We start from the raw sequence: 23793 nt of genomic DNA, 5'->3' as shown, positions 1-23793 counted from the left end.
TGAGTCTGAGCTTTCAGAAGGAGCCGGCGCTACACATTAGAACTGCTTTCAGCTAACCTATTGTTTCTCCTACTCCCATGTAACTGGAGGAGTCCCAAGCCAGACTTAGATTTCTTACTATTGAGTGCTATTCTGCTACTGAGAGCTGCTATCTTGCTCCCTTCCCATTGTTCTGCTGATCGGCTGCTGGGAGGGGGGTGATATCAGTCAAACTTCAGTCACACTTTACTGCTGCGCTGCAAGTTGATCAGAGCACAGGTCACATGGCTGTGGCACCCTGGGAAATGAAGATTCTGCTGGAGAAGCTGATGTGTTTTGAAAAAAAACACGTTTTCTCATGACAGTATTGCTTTACGGTGATTAGTCGCCCATGATAAAGCTTCACTATTGGGGGCGACTAATCTCCCCGCCATGCCATCCCACCGGGAAGAATGTAAATGGCCGGTGGGATGGCATACACGTCGCTTTTCAGAAGTCGCCCGAAGTGTCCTTGCAAGGCAATGGAAGCAATGCGTGTACCTTCCAACCAGCGCTTTAGATCCTTGCCAGTGGAATGGAATGTCGGGGAGATTAGTCGCCCCCAATAGTGAAGCTTTATTGCAGAGACTAATCTCCCTGTGTGTCACTGCCCTAAAGGTTCTGTGATTATGGTGCTACTTACTGTTGATTAAATAAGTGTTATTCTCACCTAACCCCTAAAAGCTATGCATGATTCCAATGTTATTGGTAAGAAAGCTATATATAGGTTTATGAGGGTATTTTTTACTCTGAATGGTTGTTGTTACCCTTCCCATCTCTTAAAATACACGCCTATGTTGTGCAACCTCAGTGTGGACTTTTTTCTTTTTTTATTTTATCCATCCGCGTCTGGCAGTGCTACGGGCAGTCCCTGCCAGGGTCCTTCTCCTGTCGCGGCGCAGCAGCTCTGTATGAGGGCTCCGGCAGAGCGGGATGTGCGGCTGGACTTGCCGGTAACAGGAGGCGACATGGCGGCTGGAGGGGCGCAGGGTTCCGGGGGGGCGCGGCTCCTTGTTTGCTTTCTCGGGGTGTTTGTGTGTTACTTCTACTATGGGATCTTACAGGAGACCATGTAAGTACTGGGGGCTTCCCTCTGTGTGTGTGTGGCTATAGCTGCCATTCTGTAGAACCTACTTACCCCCATGTTTGCCCTGGGGTAACATACAGCTGCCATTCTGTAGAACCCACATACCCCCATGTTTGCCCTGGGGTAACATACAGCTGCCATTCTGTAGAACCTACTTACCCCCATGTTTGCCCTGGGGTAACATACAGCTGCCATTCTGTAGAACCCACATACCCCCATGTTTGCCCTGGGGTAACATACAGCTGCCATTCTGTAGAACCTACTTACCCCCATGTTTGCCCTGGGGTAACATACAGCTGCCATTCTGTAGAACCTACTTACCCCCATGTTTGCCCTGGGGTAACATACAGCTGCCATTCTGTAGAACCCACATACCCCCATGTTTGCCCTGGGGTAACATACAGCTGCCATTCTGTAGAACCCACATACCCCCATGTTTGCCCTGGGGTAACATACAGCTGCCATTCTGTAGAACCCACTTACCCCCATGTTTGCCCTGGGGTAACATACAGCTGCCATTCTGTAGAACCCACATACCCCCATGTTTGCCCTGGGGTAACATACAGCTGCCATTCTGTAGAACCTACTTACCCCCATGTTTGCCCTGGGGTAACATACAGCTGCCATTCTGTAGAACCCACTTACCCCCATGTTTGCCCTGGGGTAACATACAGCTGCCATTCTGTAGAACCCACATACCCCCATGTTTGCCCTGGGGTAACATACAGCTGCCATTCTGTAGAACCCACTTACCCCCATGTTTGCCCTGGGGTAACATACAGCTGCCATTCTGTAGAACCCACATACCCCCATGTTTGCCCTGGGGTAACATACAGCTGCCATTCTGTAGAACCCACTTACCCCCATGTTTGCCCTGGGGTAACATACAGCTGCCATTCTGTAGAACCTACTTACCCCCATGTTTGCCCTGGGGTAACATACAGCTGCCATTCTGTAGAACCCACTTACCCCCATGTTTGCCCTGGGGTAACATACAGCTGCCATTCTGTAGAACCCACTTACCCCCATGTTTGCCCTGGGGTAACATACAGCTGCCATTCTGTAGAACCCACATACCCCCATGTTTGCCCTGGGGTAACATACAGCTGCCATTCTGTAGAACCTACTTACCCCCATGTTTGCCCTGGGGTAACATACAGCTGCCATTCTGTAGAACCCACTTACCCCCATGTTTGCCCTGGGGTAACATACAGCTGCCATTCTGTAGAACCCACTTACCCCCATGTTTGCCCTGGGGTAACATACAGCTGCCATTCTTTAGAACCCACATACCCCCATGTTTGCCCTGGGGTAACATACAGCTGCCATTCTGTAGAACCTACTTACCCCCATGTTTGCCCTGGGGTAACATACAGCTGCCATTCTGTAGAACCCACTTACCCCCATGTTTGCCCTGGGGTAACATACAGCTGCCATTCTGTAGAACCCACATACCCCTATGTTTGCCCTGGGGTAACATACAGCTGCCATTCTGTAGAACCCACATACCCCTATGTTTGCCCTGGGGTAACATACAGCTGCCATTCTGTAGAACCCACTTACCCCCATGTTTGCCCTGGGGTAACATACAGCTGCCATTCTGTAGAACCCACATACCCCCATGTTTGCCCTGGGGTAACATACAGCTGCCATTCTGTAGAACCCACATACCCCCATGTTTGCCCTGGGGTAACATACAGCTGCCATTCTGTAGAACCCACTTACCCCCATGTTTGCCCTGGGGTAACATACAGCTGCCATTCTGTAGAACCCACATACCCCCATGTTTGCCCTGGGGTAACATACAGCTGCCATTCTGTAGAACCCACATACCCCCATGTTTGCCCTGGGGTAACATACAGCTGCCATTCTGTAGAACCCACATACCCCCATGTTTGCCCTGGGGTAACATACAGCTGCCATTCTGTAGAACCCACTTACCCCCATGTTTGCCCTGGGGTAACATACAGCTGCCATTCTGTAGAACCCACATACCCCCATGTTTGCCCTGGGGTAACATACAGCTGCCATTCTGTAGAACCCACATACCCCCATGTTTGCCCTGGGGTAACATACAGCTGCCATTCTGTAGAACCCACATACCCCCATGTTTGCCCTGGGGTAACATACAGCTGCCATTCTGTAGAACCCACATACCCCCATGTTTGCCCTGGGGTAACATACAGCTGCCATTCTGTAGAACTTACATACCCTAATGTTTGCCCTGGGGTAACAGCTGCCAAACAGGGCAGATTTTAGATTAGGACGGAGGTAGTATTTGCCCTTTGGGGGGTAAAGGCTGAAAGACTTTACCTTACAGTTAGTAGATATGTGCGCTATATTCATATGGGTGTCCAGCATTTGCCCCTCTTGTTGTTTTTAGCAGGGAGTCCCCTTTTAACTACAGCTCTGCCCCCCACTGAGAGCCTCTGGGGTTTGTAGTTCAGCAACAGCTGGAGGGTAGCAGGTTGGACATAACTAGCGCTGCCTTATTTGTTTTCCCCACTGAGTTCCATGTGCCCTACTCTGCCTGTTGCCAGCTGTCACTACCGGTATGCTAAGGGCAGCCCCTTTTTATCACTCTGTGGGGCTTTCACAGCAAATTCACAGAAATAGAAAGTGCAAGAATGTGCTTTGTATCTGGCACACTATAAACTGTCTGTGTGCTGGTGTCTGGTCGGGTCCCATGTAACAAGGTTACAGATATATAGAAACATTGGGGTAACAGTCACCCTGCTATAGTTCCAGGGGTACCCAGGGCACAAATAAGCACTCACCCCAAATCCCCCCCTAACTGGCCTTCAGGCTGGGCCCCCTTAGCTCATAACAAGGTTACAGATATATAGAAACATTGGGGTAACAGTCACCCCGCTATAGTTCCAGGGGTACCCAGGGCACAAATAAGCACTCACCCCAAATTCCCCCCTAACTGGCCTTCAGTCTGGGCCCCCTTAGCTCATAACAAGGTTACAGATATATAGAAACATTGGGGTAACAGTGACCCTGCTATAGTTCCAGGGGTACCCAGGGCACAAATAAGCACTCACCCCAAATCCCCCCCTAACTGGCCTTCAGGCTGGGCCACTTCATAACAAGGTTACAGATATATAGAAACATTGGGGTAACAGTCACCCTGATTAGTTCTACTCTGCTGTACCAGGGATCATTTTGTGTGTATCTGTTGCTGATATTAGGGCCCAGCTGGACATTGCCTGCATGAAGCACTTGTACTGTTCAGTTTAGTGGCGGAATCTAACTGTGTGCCTTTGCTTGCAGAACCCGAGGGACCTATGGGGAAGGCGAGAAGCAGGAAAAGTTTCGCTTTGCTCTGTCGCTGGTTTTTGTCCAGTGCATTGTTAACGCTTTGTTTGCCAAGCTTTGTAAGTATACAAGTTTGTATTATCTGTGTAGTCAGGAGCACGTGCAAACCAGCGAACTGACCCCACTGTGCAGCACTGGGAACCACACTCTGGCACACGGGGAGATTAGTCGCCCGCGACATATCTCCCCTGTCACGGGCACTAATCTCCCCAAACTACCATCCCTATGGCGAACATTTTTGCCGGTGGGATGGCACACGCTGCGCAGACGATTTCGGCAAATCGCCGAAGTTGCCTCGCGAGGCGCAGCATGTGCCATCCCACCGGTGACTTACATTTTCGCCGGTGGGATGGTAGTTCAGGGGAGATAAGTCGCCCGTGACAGGGGAGATTTGTCGCGGGCAACTAATCTCCCTGTGTGCCAGAGCCCTAAAGAATACATTTTGCACCTGTATTCAGATCTGATGTATCCTGATCTGTTCAGATGCCAACGCCTATAAAATAAAACATACAGCAGGGATAAGGAATGAGGAATGTGTAATTAGCCTTAAGTGAACACTATGAGAGACAATTTGCAACTGGTCTTCATAGCTTTTTTTTGTCCAGCAGCTCTCCGGTATGGAATTTTAGCAGGTATTCACCTTTACTTACATGTGTCATGACTGATAATTAGTTCCATCAGCTAAATGGCTGGAGGGAAAGCGGTGCTTTCCAATATAACTGCTAAGCCACCCTATATAATGGTAGGAAACATACCAGATCACCCATTTACAGGGGGTCAGGGCAGCCTATTATGTTTCTTCTAAAGGATCAGTATGCCAATCTTGGCATATGTAAAACATGGAAAACCTTGCACTCAGAGGTGGTTCTGCCCACCAAGCTGCCCCTAAGGCACCCGTGCCGATGCCACCCCCTTGTGCTTACATTTTTTGTATGCATAAGGGGTGAGCTGGGGTCACATCACTAGTGCAGAGAGTATAGTCACGCTCTAGAATAGATGAATTTCACGTTTAAGAACTGGAATTTCAGCTCATTGCCGCCCCTGGTAACCTGAGGGCATTGCTTGAGGCATGTTACTCAAATAGCTGCATGGCAGGAGGGCCCCTGCTTACACTGTCAGTTCCAGCTCCTCTTTAATAACTGATGAACAGATCAGAATTCCAATGTCGTGCTTCAGGGTGCCTTAAAGCGGTGGTTGTAGCATGACAAATTCTAAGCAACTTTTCAATTGGTCTTCATTATTTCTTTTGTACAGTTTTTTTAATTATTTGCCTTCGTCTTCTGACTCTTTGCAGCTTTCAAATGGGGGTCACTGACCCCGGCAGCCAAAAACTATTGCTCTGTGAAGCTACTGTTTTATTGTTATTGTTACTTTTTATTACTTGATTTTCTATTCAGACCCTCTCCTATTTATATTCCTATCTCTCATTGCAAATCTACATTAGCAAGCCCCCGGTTGCTAAGGTAATTTGGACCTTAACCATTTCTAATGAGTTAATTGTTTGTTTCTAGGATTAAAGGTGCTTTATTTATCAGTCTGCATATTATGAAATACAGCAAGCTATGAATAAACTAGCTGCTGCCTGCAGGCAATGGGCAAAATGCATGGCTGCATAAGTCACTGTCCACGTCAATAAAAAAAGAAATTCTTTCCTTGTGTTTGGTTAACACAAAAGTAATACTGTAATTTTCCAGGTTTTTGGGAAAAAAACTCATCAGTACCACTCTTGGGGCGTATTCTCTGCTGGTGTATTGTAGCCAGTGGAAGTGCGCCTGAATGTGCCGATTAAGCCTCATCTACTGGAATATGCCTGCAAAAAAATGTGCCATGGTTGTAAAGGGCTTACTGGCACTGATATAATGTGTGACTCTTCCTCAGCCATTGCTGCAGCACTGACATAGGGCAGGCACGTTCTTGTACAACTCTAGAACCTGTCCATATTCCTTTAGTCTCAGTGAATTACATTTGTCAGCATGAGTTTTGCTGCAGTCCATAAGTTTGTCTACAGCAACTCAAAGCACTCGGGGCATGCAGGAGGCAAACATTTTGCTGATCATGTAAACCCCCTACCAATGGTCCCAGATTAGGTGGGTAGTTCTAAATAGCAAATCCCAAACAGGGTGTTGACTGGGGAATAACTGGGTCATGGCAGATCCTTAATTGTACTTAATTTCATTATTAAAGGATTTTGCCTGAACCGGCCTTAATTGTACTTAATTTCATCATTAAAGGATTTTGCCTGAACCGGCCATGCTGGTTAGTTGTATGAATGGGCTAATTAGTTCAGTAAAGGCAGGCTCTGTTCCAACTGGGTATTTACTGGTTTCTATTGCATCTTTTCTATACCACTCCCTTGAGATCTTGTTCTACCTGCTTTTCTGTAATGGGGTCTTGCTCTTGATAGGGCTTTGCATAGACCTTTTTTTTTTTTTCCCTGCTACAAATGCGCTATTTCTATATACTATTTAGGCTAACGCTAAACAGGGGTGATTCTGGCCCTGCAGATAAATGCATCATCCCACGCTGGCATCATCCTTTCCCTGTACCTGTATCTGGAGCCATTGCATCGCCCCAGGTGCAGGCACACAGCAGATTTAGGTGCCAGAAGGCATACGTGTGCAAAATCTGATGCAATGGCTTCAGGTGCAGGGACAGGGAAGAGCTGATACCAGCACAGGGGCTGACTTTTGGCCTAAGCTTATCCACAGGCCGAGAATCAGCACCGTCTGGCATTCTGTGCAGTACGCAGGCTGATAAAAGCAGCTATCTCTGCCGCTTCAGACCAAGTCAGTAACTTGTTGGACCATGTATGGAGCCTTTGTGATATCTTGTCCAACTGATTAGGCAGATATCGGTTGGGCAGGTTAGAAAACCACCTTGGGTGGGATTTCATTGGTGTAGAGGAGCAAAGGAACAATACTGATCTGACCCACTGATTGTTTGCCAAACTGGGTAAAGATGCACTGTAGCTTGTTTATATACAGGCCTGGTTATCACATGATCATAAGAGAAAACTAAGATTCAAACATTCTATAGAGGAGAGAAGGCAGTGGGGGGAAACATGTACAGCGAGGAGTGTTCAAGAAATAGGCATGTGTGAACGTATAGGAACTAAAGGCTTTTGGCATGAGTAAACCATATGTTACTCTTGTCCCATGTGTGTCCTTATGATGTACAGGCATCATAACTATACAAAAAATATTGCCGTGTATGGTTCATAGAAGCGTAGAGCAGAATTTGGGGGGTAGCCCTGAGCAGCAAAGCCTACAGGCACACATGATGTGTTAAAGGGCACGTAACTTAAACAGTGGCTTGTTCTGTTTATTTTTCTCTTATGGTGTAAGGCACACAGTGGAATTCTTGTATTCCAGCCAGAATGATAGAAGAGCCAGTTCAGCCTGTTTGTGTTGCATTACGCATCCTGCGCCATTCGTACCACTGTTTGAGTACTACTGATATACTGACGGCAGATGGCCACGGAAATACTGTGCCATATTGTTTGAACGGAGCATAACCAACAATCTGCTTCTATCATGGAACCTTTTACACAAATATACGTAAGCGAGGGGGCAGGATTTCTAGTGCAAAGAGCACAGATGTGCTTTCTACACTAAAATGGCAGCGTTTCAGGTAGAAAAAAACAATGGAAATAAGATTTTTATGGTAATGGCAGATGGGGCGATTTCGAGCCCAAATGTTTTGTAGGGATATGAAATTCTCAGAATCTCTCCTCATTAAAAGTGAAGGAAATCGCCACTGGAATTGAGCTAAAGTACCATCACCTTTCATAGAATTTTCCATTGCCCTGGTTATAACCGGCACTATTTTATGCTCTTTTCTCTAGTGATCCAATTCTTTGACTCTGGGAAAACAGACCGCACACAGAGCTGGCTCTATGCGGCATGTTCCCTGTCTTATCTCGGCGCCATGGTGTCCAGCAATTCCGCACTCCAGTTTGTCAACTACCCCACGCAGGTAAGGAATGTCGCCAGGGCCTGACAGCTAGCTCGTGCCATTGTTTCTCATTAAATGAGCATCGTGCTGCTCATTGGGTAATCTTATTTGCGAATATGGTGGGCAAAGTCACATATCAATAGTTAGAAGTAGTATAAACTTTATTTACATCATAATTAAATTACAAAAGAATATGCTGCAGCCTGAAGAATACAGTAAAAAGGATGTGTATCTGAATACTTGCTTTAATCAACACTGGCCATAGGTTTCCTGCACAGGATCCTTCCCATAGCTGGACCACGGTGACCCCCCTACCCCCTAGAACAGACTTGTTCCCATGTACCTGTATTGAAAACATAGAGCTAGTTGGAAGCTGCCATGTTTGGCCACTTAGACATATAGCATATGTGAACCCCCCCCCCCAATCTTGAAGGCAATTATGAATAATATATGGTGTTGGTTTCACTAAAAATGATCAATATCTCTTAAAATTTTCCCTTTATTGGAGCTCTTCCTAGATCTGCTCTGGTCCCTGTCCATGTTTTAAATGAGGGGTGGTCCCTGCCAAAAGCACAGTAGAAAGGGAATAGCCAATCCCAGGACTGCATTCACACACACTGGCCTGCTCCCAGTTGAATCCAGATTCTAGTAGTAAATGCATAATACATAATCTGTAATTGACTTTTAAATGCTTTTTAAGGACAGTGGGCATTTTGTGTGCAGCTTCCATGTGTGTGGGTACTCTGATGGGCATTCTTAGAAGCATGAGCAAAATTATATAAGTAAGAGCATTTATGCAGTTAGTTTAGAGAGATACCCTGGCAATAGAAATTGGCTCTACGGTGAATTTCAGCCCTAAAGATGCTCAAATTTGGGCTAAAATCCACATTATCAGTGGTGGCCATACACTCCTGTGGCAGGCAAACTGATAAGAGACAGGCATTCCCCTGCTGGCAGAAATGCACCAGGTTGTTCCACTGGTGTGCCATAGGCCTTATAGCAAGCAGCACATTTTACTGAGGTTGAGGGAGCCTTTTTAAGGAGAAGGAAAGGTGGAATCACTGGAGGGGGGTACCAAAATGTTAGGCACCTCCCAGTGATTCCACATTTCCTTCTCCTTTATAAGGCACCCCCAGTGATTGTATTCACTTACCTGATACCCCGGGCTGGTGATCCTTTTAGCAAGAAAACGCACTGGCCCAGGTTACATTAAGGGAACGATCCTTTTCCGTCTTCTTTCTTCGTGCCGGCTGCACAGTAGAGTGAAAAGCTGCACTTTAACAAAAAAGCCGGCATTTTGACTCTACTGTGCATGTACCCCAGGCTGATGTGATATTCTGCTAATAGGAGCACCAGTCCAGAGTATCGGGTAAGTGATTACAACTTTCCTTGGTTAGTAGAAGTGAAATGAACATATTCTCCATGTTTTTGAAGACTTACCCAATTACCAATTACCTGTGTTACGGGGACTGCTACTCTTGTGTTTAGTCGGGAGTGAATGGGGCACTAGGGGTATATCTTGATTGCTTGCAAAGCAATTAACCCTGTGGATGTCTTTGGTTTATTTTTTAGGTTTTGGGGAAATCCTGTAAACCAATTCCAGGTGAGCTATATGCTATATGTTTATTAACACGCATGTGATATTTTAGATAAAGGCCCAAAAAGTGCAATACCCTTGGAATGTTCAGAATATGACGCTTAATGCTTGATCGAGCAAGGTCTTATTATAGCATAGCGATGCAGTTAGAAAAACCTGATAATTTTAAAGGGAAGTTCATCTTAGAATAAGCTCATAGTAGGATAATGATTTTTAATGGGTTTTCGTCTGTATTTATCTTTTTTTGCCTCTTTCCAGCCTGGAAATGATGTCTGGTTGCTTGGGTCAGTGACCTACACAACCAAGAGCACATTTCAAGGCTGGATCATTTTTAATGGCATTCAGGCCCTTTCCTATTCCTGCTGTTACTATATTCCATAGGACCTTAGACAACCAGATACCAATTTAAATTGGAATATAAAATTTATAGAAAAGAGACTTAGATAAAAATTTCAAATGATTCAAAAATCATAAAAAAACACCAACTGCAAATTGCCAGGATGCAATCATCGACACACAATACACTTACATTCCATTTTTCAATGAAGTAAGTAAGTGGGCCTTATGCTAAATGTGGTTGTCACCTCTCTGTTTTGGTTGGCAGAATAAGGTCTGGGTGCCCCCAGTTGTGACTTTTGTTAACTCCCTGCTCATCTGTGTAACTGAAACCGCAATCTCACTTGCCTGCCAGCTCCAATGACTTAATGGAGGTCATGTTCCTTAGATTTCAGTTGCTGCCCGGTGCCTGCCTGTTTATAGTCGGATCAGAGTGTTTTGCTATCTGCAGCCATATCGCAGCTGCATCTGATCATCTCTACCAGTTAAAAGATGAGAGAAACAGGTCCCATTGAGAGCAGCTGCTCTGCTTAGATATAAAGATAATTTTGCATTCTGAAAGGTGAATCTTCTACGTATATTAAGCAAAAGCTTGTATATTAACCTTTCAACTTATTTGCATTTCTACATGTGCTATATTGCTTGCACTGGCTCAGTAAGGCTCAGGCCTGTACTGGGATTTCAAGTACAAAGAGGCCCAAACAGCCCCCCCAGCCCAATAAATAGTGACTGTCTATGACATCTTACAGCAGCCCCTCTGGCATTTGCCTGAACCCACAGATTGCCAGTCCAGGCCTGATTTTCAGTATACAGAGGCCCAAACAGCCCCCCAGCCCAATAAATAGTGACTGTCTATGGCATCTTACAGCAGCCCCTCTGGCATTTGCCAGAATCCACAAATTGCCATTCTGGGCCTGGTAAGGCCACATCAACATAAATACAACATCTTGGTCTATTTAAACAACCTAAAAAACAAAACACAGTTTTGGGGTTGAGCCCCCACTTTAACTTAGCACGTTAGAGCTACTATTATTATTCTAAGCCCCTTAAAGCATAATGATTCCATAAGGATCCTCTTGGGTTACATGTGCTGAGTAGCGTGTTTAAGTAGCTGGAACTTTAGTGATGTGCCACAATGACCCGTTACACTTCTCATAGCTGCTCCTTAACCTTGTTTACAGCAGAACTAATTGCTTCTTCCAATAAAGGGAGACATTGCAGGCCTTTTGCTCTACTCCTGCAATTAGTGCATTCTCCCCAGAGAGCTGCTTTACACAAACTTACAGGGGAAGAAAGTCATCTCCTGTGGCAGTGGAAATGATCAAATGGAAATGGAGCTGCTATACTGTAGTCTGGCTGAGGCTCCCAATTAGGGCACTGGCACACTTGGCTTTTTATGGTGTGGATGGGGAAACAAATTGGCAACAGTTGCGTGAAAATGTGGATTATATTATCCGTAGGCCCCATGTCCAGCTTGTAGTGATGCTAAAGGCAGTGTTGGACTAGGTGCCAGGGGTCCACACGGGCTGCCACCTGGGGCCCCCCACCCAAGTCATGAAGTTCTAGTCTAGTTTCTTTATGGCAGTGCCAGTTTCCCTTTAAATGACTTAGTTTGCTGGAAGTTTGTATTAGTAGTTTGATGAGAGAAACCCTCAGGTGTCCATTGTAGGGCCCAGAACAATTTGGTGTTTGTGTTTTTCTTTTCCTCCAGGGGGTACCCTGACAGTAATGCAGTTTGCTGACATTCCTTTCCTCTCCAGTCATGCTCCTAGGGGTAACGCTCCTCAGGAAGAAGTACCCACTCTCCAAGTACCTGTGCGTGCTCCTTATAGTACTTGGAGTGGCACTCTTCATGTACAAGCCCAAGAATACTGGTTCTGGTGGTGACGAGCACACGTTTGGCTATGGAGAGTTATTGCTGGTAAGATAAGTGGGGGTCACACAGCTCCTCAGGGGGCTTGGTGTTTGTGCATTTTAGGCCTTTTAACAGCAATGTAAACATCCTTGTGTGACACTTTGTGTTTATGTCTCTCCCCCAGCTGCTGTCACTGACCCTAGATGGGCTCACAGGCGTGTCTCAGGATCACATGCGGGCCCATTTCCAGACGGGCTCCAACCACATGATGCTTTACATTAACCTATGGTCCAGTTTGTTCTTGGGAGCAGGTACTACATGTTCTGATTCAGTATACTGACTGTGCTAATGGGCACTCTTAGAGATGCACGCAGTTCTACAAATGTAAATCAAAACTGAAATAAAATTGTAGTAAATTAGTTTTTGTTATGCACCAGTGCTGTTTCCCATAGCAACCAAATCAGATCTTTCATTATAATCTCTACCTTGTAGCAGCCTGATCTATATTCACTTCTAGTTGGTTGCCATTATTAAATGCACTGGTGCAATTTAGCATCTGTTAGGAAGTCAGCCACAGCTTGCATAAAATGTGCATTGCGTAGAAATGTTGTGCAGGTTATACTTCAGCTGATGTAATAATAAAACAGGGGCACACAATTCAGTATTTGGTTTTCTGTGTGCAGCTCTACCCTCACTGCGGACATAGTGGCCAGATGCTAAGGTATTTTATAAGCATGGGTACCTATGGCATTGTCCAGTGGTTTTATTAAACTGTCGGGCTAACCTCTCTAGGGGAACCAATCTAAAGACCAGTAATGGTGATATTTGGCATGATGTTTGTAAATTAATTTAGATTTGAGAGGTCAACACTAACTTGCTGTCAGGGGTCCCCATACATGGGCAGATAAGCTGCCAGATCAGTCTAAAGGACTCAAATTGGCAGCTTAAATTGACCTGTGTATAGAGCCACCAATGGGGGCCTCCTGGATCAATATCTGGCCAAAAATCGGCCAGGTGCCAATCGGCAGATTTGATTTTCCTGTCGGATCAGGGAATGAATCGGCTTGTTAATGTGGTCCTTGGTCTGACAGCCCCTATACCTGGCCTTTTAATTTGAATTAGCCTAATATCGACCACCTTAGGTAGGCATATTGGGAGAAGATCCACTTGTTGGGTGACCTTGCCAAACAACCGGATATTAAAGTGTATGGCCACCTTTACACTTTAGCCTTAACTTAAGGTTGGCTTTCGCTGGAACCCTAACTATTAAAAACAGCCCCGACCCTTACATGAAACTTTACTGTTAACATTATGTACCTGGGCAGGTTGTGCTCTCCTGGCTAAACACTGACTTTTCTGTCAGGTTGCCAGATGGTGAAATGCCATTTATCACTCCAAAGAATGCATTCTGAATCAAATTCTGTTTGATGCAGCAGCTCAGACAGAGGTTTTTCATTGGTTGGGTTTTCTTTGTTAGCTTTCATTTCTTGTTGAAGGTCATTGGTCCACGGAGGAAATGTTTGGATCGTTCCAGTTTGGCCCAGTGTGTTGGTGGCAATGTTCTTTGGTGACCTAGCCAAACAAGCAGATCCTTTGTATAGCCAGCTTTAGTGTCAGTTTCTGCAGCTTGCTGCCTGTCTATAGGCCCTATAAACATGTTTTGTATGACAGCTTCATAATCCAGCCCCTGCTAAATCCACAGGTTGGGGGACTATACAATGTTAAATTGATGAGGCGTAATGATCAGATTGAGGATCCCCTATGCTGTAACAGCACACATTTCCTCATTGAAACAATAGGCAAGAAATCACACCAGCACAAGGCTCTCTTCATTGAACTAATGTTCACTAAAAAGGGGGTGTAGACTGTCCCTTTAAGATGACTCGACTCCCATTGGTTTGTTTAGCCTTTATCTTTTTATGCTCCATTGGACAGAGCTGCTGGTTGCTGTTTATACCGTGTTACTATCCAGGGACAAAGTGCATATCAGCGTGAATCTGAAGCAAGATATTCTAATACGGTTGAAGAGAGAGTGCGCATAAAAAGGCTTAGGGAGCCGTCCTGGGCAGCGAGATGTAACATGGCCTCACTTTACTGATCCGTGCCCTATTCCCACGTGTGGCTCCACCTTAGCAGAAATAATACAGTAAATCATCATTAGCTCCATGCACAGCAGCGAATCACCGGTGTGTAACATAAATCCAACCAACATATGTGCTGGGGCACGCTATGGAATATGTAGGCCAGAGACTGGCATGTTGCTGCCCTCTAGGTGATAATGTAGCTGAGTAAGATCTGCAGGGCCAAGGGTTGCTCGGGGCACATAATACATGGCAATAATACTCTGCTTTCTCCAGGCATCGTGTTTACTGGCGAGCTCTGGGACTTCCTGAGTTTCACCGAGCGTTACCCAAGCATCGTCTACAATATCATGCTCTTCAGTCTGACCAGCGCCCTGGGACAGGTATAGTTTGTACTCGGTACCTCCATTCTGCTCTGTGTTTTCCAGATGATAGAAATAGAAATGTTCTTATTTCATAGGTTCCTTCATTGTTCAACCCAAAACCTGTAAATGGTTCTGCCACTTCTAATGAAACTTGTAGGCTATTGTTGCAGGCACTGTCTGCATCCGGCGCTGCTCTCCCTCAAGGAATACTAATGCTCAAGCTGCCAACAATCTTCTTTTTTTTTAACGTTTCAGGCGTTTTTGTGAAATTGGGTAAATCTTTTCTAGCACTGTGGGGTTTGCAGAAATTGTTCCATGACCTTCCCAGCAGGCCGGCTGCTTGTTTATTAGAAGCCTGTGACTGCTGCTCTCTGATTGGCCCAATAGCCTCCACTACTGGAAAGCTCCATTTCCTCCTGACAGAGCTATTTGTCATTTGACAGCTACAAGGCTGGGGGCATTAACCCTCTGGGTTACTGGCCCTAAACCTTCAATCAAACACAGTTTGTAGCCAATTCACACACATCTGAGTACATAGTGCAGGAAGGGAGAAAGGTTAAAATGCGTAATGGGCCGGAGAAAAACTACTACAAGTCATTTCTAAAGTGTTGCAACTGGACATGCACAGCTGCTTCTGTCTTGCTGTGGCTACTGTAAGCAATAAACAGACCACGTTCATTTAACCCTGTAAGTGCTGTGTACCAGCAGTAACCCCCATCTATGTTCCCTTCAGGCTTACTGGCAATTGCAGATTTAAGTTGCAGGAGGAGGCTGCTGCCCGTCCATCATGTTCTTATATAAAGTCAGTGGCACAATTTTGACCATTATTTCCATAGGACCTACAGTATTTTTGATAACCCTTCCCAGAACAGTAGGTGCAGCTACAGACACCAACCAATCGGCCGTAGGGTTTGATTAGTCTGCTGCAAGTTGAAAAATGAAAGCAATGATACGATTCACTAAGTGCAAATGCTCAGAATCAATTATATTTACAAAAGCATTTTTTTAATTTTCTGAACACTATTAACTGTTTATTTACCGTTTCTTCTGCCGAGAGCCATCTGCCAGTGACTTTTATTTGCAAGTCTAATATAGGAATAATGTAAGTAATGGACATTCTTATCTCTGTTTCTCTACTAGACCTTTATCTTCATGACCGTGGTATATTTTGGACCGCTAACTTGCTCTATAATCACGACAACCCGGAAATTCTTCACCATCTTGGCCTCTGTTATACTGTTTTCTAACCCAATCAGCAGCATCCAGTGGGTAGGGACCATACTGGTATTTTTAGGTGAGTGTCACTTTGGCATAGGACATTTCAGTATGGACTAGCTTAATGTCTACAAACAAATGACCAAATGGGCAATTAAGCATTGATAAAGGGTTCAGGTAGGCCTGGAACTGCCATTTGCTATACTTTTGAACAAACCAATTACCAGGCACCTAAAAGGGTGATATTGCCTCACAGACTAAAGCTGGCCATACACATATTGATTTTTCTTTACTGAACAAGCAATTTCAGTGCAATCCGACAAAACCATCAAATTATTGTAAGGCTGGTGTGCACCAAATCGATTGGGCAGGTTTAAAAGTGTTTGAAATTTGTCCATTGCCCAATTGTTTGCAGGACCAAGCTTTAACTAAACTATCACTTGAGATGGTCGTTTTCGTTTAACGACAAATCCTACTCTTAAATGATCATTACAGGATAACCTTTGTCGTACAACAACGAAAAGATCTTTTTAAAATCCACATGTGTAGGTTTAAGCATTTTAATCCTGTGCAGCCTTATTCAGCGATAGCTGTGGGTAGCTTAATTGGTCTTCATTATTTTATTTTTTTTAGTCTTTGAATTATTTGCCTACCTCTTCTATGTCTTTCCAGTTTTCAGATAGGCACCCTGGCAGCTAAAAAAACTATTGCTCTGTGAGCTTACAATTTTATTGTTGTTACTATTTATTACCTATTTTTCTATTCAGAGCCCCTGGTATTCATAATCCAGTCTCTCTCTCTCTCAAAACACTGCCTGGTTGCTAAGGTAAACAAGACCCTAGCAACCAGATAGCTGCTAAAATTCCAAACTGGAGAGTTGCTGAACAAGAAGCTCAATATCTGAATCTGCGTCGTACAAAAATTTAAATTAAAGGAGCAGTTCAGTGTAAAAATGAAAATGGGCAACATAGACAGACTGAGCAAAATAAAAAATGTTTTGAATATAGTTACCGTATATACTCGAGTATAAGCCGATCCGAATATAAGCCGAGGTACCTAATTTTACCTAAGAAAACTGGAAAAACTTATTGACTCGAGTATAAGCCTAGGGTGGGAAATGCAGCCACTACTGCTAAGTTTCAATAATCAAATAACAGATAAATAAATAATAGATAACTTTAGGGAAAGAAAAATGCTACAGCAGCAGACAAAAGCAAGTTTGGGAAGGCTAAGGAAGCTTCCATACTAATCATCAAGTACTTGCCATCCTGCTGTGTGCTTTGCATGACTAGAGGATAACAGATTAGAAAGAAAGCAACCACTTTACCTTCGTTACATATCATATCTAGAGTTGTTCCCATTTCCCCAAGTATTGCAGCGACTTCATCTCGAACTTCCACGTTTGCCAGAAAAATGTTGCTTTAGCACATACCTCAGAGATGTTCAACCTAAACCTATTGGAAGGGTGCTGGCACACAGCTGTAGTTCAACAACAGGGTCACAGCTTGGTAAGCCCAGAATCACATAAATCAATAACATCATCAACTCATTACTCTGCAGGGGCCAGCAGAACCATACTAACAAGTGGGTTGCTTTACAGGACTCTAGTTGGGAAGGGAAAAGGGGTAGCACCACAGTTATTTGCCCCATTAAAAATACAGCAAACAGCATAGCTGCATAGCAAAACTGAAACAAAAACCCAGCTTCAACTATTATAATATCCCCCCACCCCCGTTTCTATATGTAAGAATAAATAGGAAAATCATTTCTGCAGCCCCTGCAACAGGAAACCAAAGACCCGATCAGGAACGCCCAGCGATCGCAGCTACTTACCACAGGACTGTAGCAGGTGATCCCCCCACATTAAAGTCAGCTGCTCTCCCTCGCATAGAACATTAGGGCATCAAGCATTAGGGCAAAAGGCGCAATTTTTGCGAAGAGCAACAGATCTTTCCGCAGGCAATGTCTGGCGCTGCCCGATGCCGCTATGTGAGCTGAGCACATACATAGAAGCAGAGCAGCAGGGAGCAGATGAATGGGCGGCTTGGGCGCTACTCTATATGCAGCTGCTGCATTCACCGTTCAGGATAATGCGGGCAGCCCTCGGCCAAAGCGGCGCAGCGTCGCGCCGCGCATGATGTCGCACTGGCGTCTACATGCACGACGCGTGATGGCGTCTACACGCAGCGTAAGGTCGTCCATGGGTGGGTGCGCACAACGAGCGCATTGCATACAGTTTGGGTGCAATAGATGTTTACCGTATATACCCGAGTATAAGCCGAGGGTTACTTTTTCAGCACATTTTTAGTGCTGAAAAACTCGGCTTATACTCGAGTATATACGGTAGTTAGGCAAAATGTAATCTATAAAGGCTGGAGTGGGCAGATGTCTAACATAATAGCCAGAACTTTTCTTCCTGCTTTTGGCTCTCTAAGCTGTTAGCAGTCAGTAACCAATCAGTGACTTGAGGGGGGGGCCATATGGGACATTACTGTTCAGTTAGTTTGCTACTGAATCTGACCTGCGTGCTCACAAACTAACTGGACAGTTATGTCCCATATGGCCCCCCCTCAAGTCACTGCCTAACTAAGAGGTTAGAGAGTTGAAAGCAGGAAGTAGAGTTCTGGCTATTATGTTAGACATCTGCTAACTCCAGCCTGTATAGATTACATTCTTATCTACATTTTTTATTTTACGCAGTATGTCTGTTTTGCCCATTTTCATTTTTACACTGAACTGAACTCTTTAAACTACCACGGAAAAACCTTATACACAGGCCCTTTAACCCATTACAGGTTGGCTAGCTGGCTGGACTCAGATCCACATGTATTGTTGCTAAGGGAGTAGGTTGGGGGGTGGGGGGGGTTGGTGTTGCTCAGATGTGTTGTCAGCTTGGTTTGGCAGAGCCATTAGTACAGGGAGCCACAGACACACTCATGCTATATGACAGTCTGGCTCCTGCGCTATGCCCACTCTTTTCCTGCCACACTCACAGCTCCCTATTTTGTTTTGTACAGGTCTCGGACTGGATGCCACGTATGGAAAAGGATCCAAGAAACCATCCCACTGACTCCTTATGCCAGGAGCGTCCAACTGACGTGATTAGACCTTACTCACTGTTTTTTGTTTATAATTATTCATTTTTTTTTTACCAGATATGTCCAATTTCAACGTATTTTATTGATAATGGAAGGATTTAGTTTTTAACCAAAGGGAAATGGGAACATTAAAAAAAAAAAAAAAAAGGAAACCGGTACTAATCTGCTTCTTTTTTTGCAAAATATAACATCTTAGGTGAGGGAAATGTACTTTGTTTTTGCAATGACTGACCTTTTAAAGAGAAAATATACTTAATATATATAAGGAGGCATTTCACTTTATTTCGGTACAAGTGTTCACTAAAAGGAGCTGGCATTGTTATTACACACAGGTAATGAGTTTATTCATATCAGGGAGAGCAGCCATGATTGTACCGATGAGGTAACCTCATCTACAGACTGCCAGCTGCCCTCTAGTGGCCATAATTGGCTGTACGCTTCTGTTGATTTATAACCAGCAGCCCCCTAGCTAGCTGTTCAACTGCAGCCTCCAGCATTCCTTATTAGGGTGACCAGATCACTTGAATTTTTAGGGACATATCTGAAAAAAATCCAGCTACAAGGGCTATACTGATTGCTAAATGTAGCCCCGCAACATGCATTTATTAGACATGCCCCTGAATTTTTAAATAACCTGGTTACCCTACTTCGGATGCACATTCCCGCTATGAATGTTGATAGGTCAGTTGCGTTCAACCTTAGATACTTTATTATACATTTATTCCACTTCTGACTAATCCAACCCCCACAACTAGTTATGACACTGCTTAATTTTATTTTTAGATTTTTTTTTTTTTTTTAATTTCTTGCCGTTTTTCCTCAATAAAAGATCTAATGAATATTACAATACAGAGGCACTGGGAGCACACCCGCCGCCTGGCTCTGAACTATAGCATTTGCATAACGACAGCTTTAAAGTTGGAAGCGCCATCCCTCTGCAGACTTCTCCCATTGCACATGAAAGCGGAGAGGAGCAGCTGTGTGGAGCTTCCCATCTGCCGTCTGTCCTTTCCATCGTACCCCACTCTCCCCCCACAACAAATAATAATACTAAGCCCCTTTGCTGAATCTCATTAGCACACACACAGGCCTGGCACACCTCGGTAAGGGACTGCTTTGGCTGCCCAGAACCTGCAGAAGGACCAATATATGTGAGATTTAAACCAGTATGGAAATGTATTGACTAACACCCTTGTGATTTTAAAGCAACAGTAATACACACGCAGTGGGGGTTATTAATCCCTCCCTGTCTTTGACACGTTATTGTTGCATGAGTTACGATGGCTTACAAACCATGTTGCAAAAATAATTTCACTTTCAGCCGAGTGTATAAAGGTCCCACCGTGTATCGTTACCAGGAAGGATAATGTGCCAAAAATGTGCAGTGCTGTTAAAATTTCAAAAGTAGAGGTTACACAACTCGGTGTAATTACCGACTGATTAAAAAGATGGGTATTCCCTACTCCTGCGGGTTTAGAATTTAGGAGATGCAGTAGGTCTCGGTTATGTTAGTTAGTTGTATGTTACTGTAGCAGTGTGACTGTTACTGTGTTTTATACTGTCTGTAACTGACATAAGTGAATTTTGCCAACAAAGGGGATCCTTAAAGGGGAACGCTACCCAAACACAACTTTTTGAAAAGTAAACATAATTTCAAGCAACTTTGCAAAATATCAGTTAAGAAATATGCAGCCTTTTCATGATTTTAATGTAATAATATGGTTTGGAACAGTTCCCTAAGCCCCGCCCCCTGTTCCCCTTCTGATCTGGCTACTTTGTAACTCAAATAAAATGTAACAGTAGTCGCCTGTCCTCAGCCTGCATCCCCCCCATCCCACAATCCCCTAATCCCCTTCATACGTGATGTCAATAAGGAAAGGTACATCAGTGCAATGCATTGTGGGTTATGTAGTTCCTGCATGCCGTCTGCAATCTGTGGAGACGTTGTTACAGTTGTAACATCAATGTTTTAGTCCCTCCTCCCTGGCCAGAATGCAGGTGGCAATCTGTGGGCTCTGGCAAATTCCAGAGGGGCTGCTGTAAGATGCTGTAGACAGTCACTATATATTGGGCTGGGGGGGCTGTTTGGGCCTCTGTATTTGAAATGCCAGGGCCTATTCAGAATCCCAGTCCCGACCTGGTAGCAAATTCTTAATTAGTTTATAATATTATTTAAAGATGTCAGAAATACTGGAAATGTATTTTTTTAATCCTCAAATTAATGATAAACTAAGGAATCAAGTAATAACCATTTCACATACAGTAATTGGCTAGGAGACAATCCAGTGAGTTCATATCTGGCTGTATATATTCTCTGAGCTGCTGGTTCTAAATCATAACAATGTAGCAGAAGGCTGGGCCTTTGAAGAAGCATGCAAGATTCTCATCTGGAGGAGAACCGGCTTCTGCTGCATTATTTGGAGAGTCAGAACAGGCAGTGCAGAAAGGGAAAAACATGCTGCTTTCAATTGCAATTGCATTTCCCATTGCAACATGTAATATATATATATTGGAAAGTTGCTTATAACTATATTCTCTCTCATTATGCAAAAAAAAGTTTTGGGTGGAATTCCCCCTTAAATTCTCACAATGCTAAGATATTATGTACACAGTTCTACAAATATTTGCTATGGGCTTTCCAGGATTCTGAGGGTTGTAGTTTTAACAATAGCCTGAAAGCCTCCTAGGCAAGGTCCCTGCTGCACTGCTTGCAGCCTATGAGACAAATACAATAGCACAATGGTACAGGCCAGTGATAATGGCGTTACCCAAGCCCATTGTTTCTGGCTGTATGATTAATGTGCTCAAATACACAGTACTGCACAGCAAAATCTGGAATATGCAGGGTTGCTGTTTTCAGTGCGGAGCCATGCAAGGAAGTCTAATGCAGTGTGTAAAGGTGGCCATACACGTTAGGATCTGGCAAGGTCGCCAAATGAGCGGATCTTCTCCCGATATACCCACCTAAGATGGGTGATATCAGGTTAATTCAGTCATTTGGCCCTAGGGAAAATCAAACTTGCCCGATTCAATCATGGAGTCCCATCTAAAGGACTCAAATTGGCAGCTTAAATTTGCCCGTGTATGGCCACCTTCTGCCTTCATTATCTGCCCCATAAGACTTATAGGGCAGATAATGAAGGCAGGAGTAGTTCATGTGGTATGGGGAGCCACTTTGTGGCACTGGGCAGGTGATGGGGATTTTAGTATACAGCAACTTACTGTATTTGAGAGGCTTTGGTGGAAAGTGGATCCAGTGGTAGAGAGGGCAGCTGAGGTGGGTAAGAGAATGGAAGTAAATTGCATGCTACGGTACATACTGTGTAGGGAGTAACAGCTGATGGGAGAGGGAGCCTTTGGTGGTGGTGTATTCTTTAGAGATGGGTGGTTGGTTGTAGTGGATGGTGTGGCTGACAAGCTGAAGGTCAGAGGGAAGGGGGCATTTAGTGGTTGTGGTAGATAGCAGACTGGCATAACTAGATTATACTGGGCCCCACAGCAAAATCCATTTTGAGCCTTGAAACATTGGGAAGTTGACCTATTCTACCAAGATATATTGAAATGTATTCATTAATTAGGGCTTTACTGGGCCCCTACACTCCTGGGCCCCAATGCAACCGCAGGGTCTGCTTCCTCTGTAGTTACACCCCTGAGGGGTGTGTAAGGTGGTGCTGGGATATAAGGAAGGGTGTTTCTGGTAAGTGGGGGTGGGGGAGTGTTGTCATGGAGAAATGCATGCTGAGGGGGGCAGAAGAAGGAAAGGAGCATGTGGTAGTGGGACTGTTGATATGGCATAGGTGTATCCAGGGGCAGAAGGCTGGCCAGCATGGCTAATGAACAGGAGCCTTCGGTATGGCAGCAGAGCAGGCAATTTATCCAATGTGCACCTGTCCATTTGATGATGCTGCAGCTCCAGGAATCTGATGAGCCCAACTGGGATTCCCTTCTATTGTATTGGGCCAACAGATGTGCGCAAGCAGAACCGTGCCTGTGGCCCCCTGACATTCACAAGGGGAGATCCTACATAGCAATGTTTATTTGCAGCCTGTTTCACTCCCATGCACCTTACCCCCCCCCCCCACCAATTAGTGTATCTCCCCATTCCATCTCCCTGCCCCCCCCCCCTTCTCTCCTAGCCGTCTGCACTGCTCTTTAATTTCTTTTCCTCTAGAGTCAGCGGCTGCTGATCGGATTTCTGTTCCCTTGTAAAGGTCGTGTGATTAATAGCAGCCGCCAGCGCTCCCCCTGTATCAGCTCCTTCTGCAGGCAAAGATTGCTGAGTGCTAAGCTGCCTCCCAAGGGGGTGCCACAGCAGTTGGGGGGGACACAGGGGTCGGGAAGCAGAGATCTGTCCTGCTTGTGATCACTAACGCTGTAAAGATGACCCGGTGTCTCCCAAAACTTGTCATTGTCATCTGGCCTCTCTGCATTTGTCTGACATTAACCCTGTAGCTTTGTCACTGTCACCAGTCTAATACTGTGCACCTTTAAGGCTTTGTACCTGGGCTCCATTAAACATGGCCCAGCAGGCCCCGACTGGCAGTCTGTGGGTTCTGAGGGGCTGCTGTAAGATGCCACAGACAGTCACTATTTATTGGGCTGGTGGGGGCTGTTTGGGCCTCTGTGTATTTGGAATGCCAGGGCCTATTTAGATTCCCAGTCCAGACCTGTGGCCCAGGGACATTTTATCCCCTGCTTGATTTGCCCTTTAAAATGGAAACAATAGTAGGTGACATCCAAAGCAGCAGCAGCAGGATGGCAGCTAGTGCTGTATGGGCTGGCACGGGGCCCACAGGTTTATCTGCGGGTTGGGTGGGTTTGGGCCAACACTCATACAACTTCCTTGGGTCACAGGTGGTTTCGGGC

General features: G+C 45.0%; 1 protein-coding gene across 1 annotated transcript; it reads left to right on the top strand.

Moving 5' to 3' along the window:
• Positions 1-869: 869 nt before the first annotated feature.
• Positions 870-19083, top strand: slc35b1 (solute carrier family 35 member B1). The gene is given in 9 exon segments (NM_204087.1): positions 870-1090; positions 4382-4485; positions 8271-8401; positions 9953-9983; positions 12074-12234; positions 12353-12479; positions 14526-14632; positions 15755-15908; positions 18847-19083. Coding segments are annotated over 9 exon segments (1029 nt in total). The 5' UTR covers positions 870-929; the 3' UTR covers positions 18900-19083.
• Positions 19084-23793: the final 4710 nt, after the last annotated feature.

This window comes from Xenopus tropicalis, chromosome 10 (assembly GCF_000004195.4).
Source record: "Xenopus tropicalis strain Nigerian chromosome 10, UCB_Xtro_10.0, whole genome shotgun sequence".
NCBI lineage: Eukaryota > Metazoa > Chordata > Amphibia > Anura > Pipidae > Xenopus > Xenopus tropicalis.
Note: the sequence above shows the minus strand (reverse complement) of the source record. Positions and strands in the feature narration are given on the sequence as shown.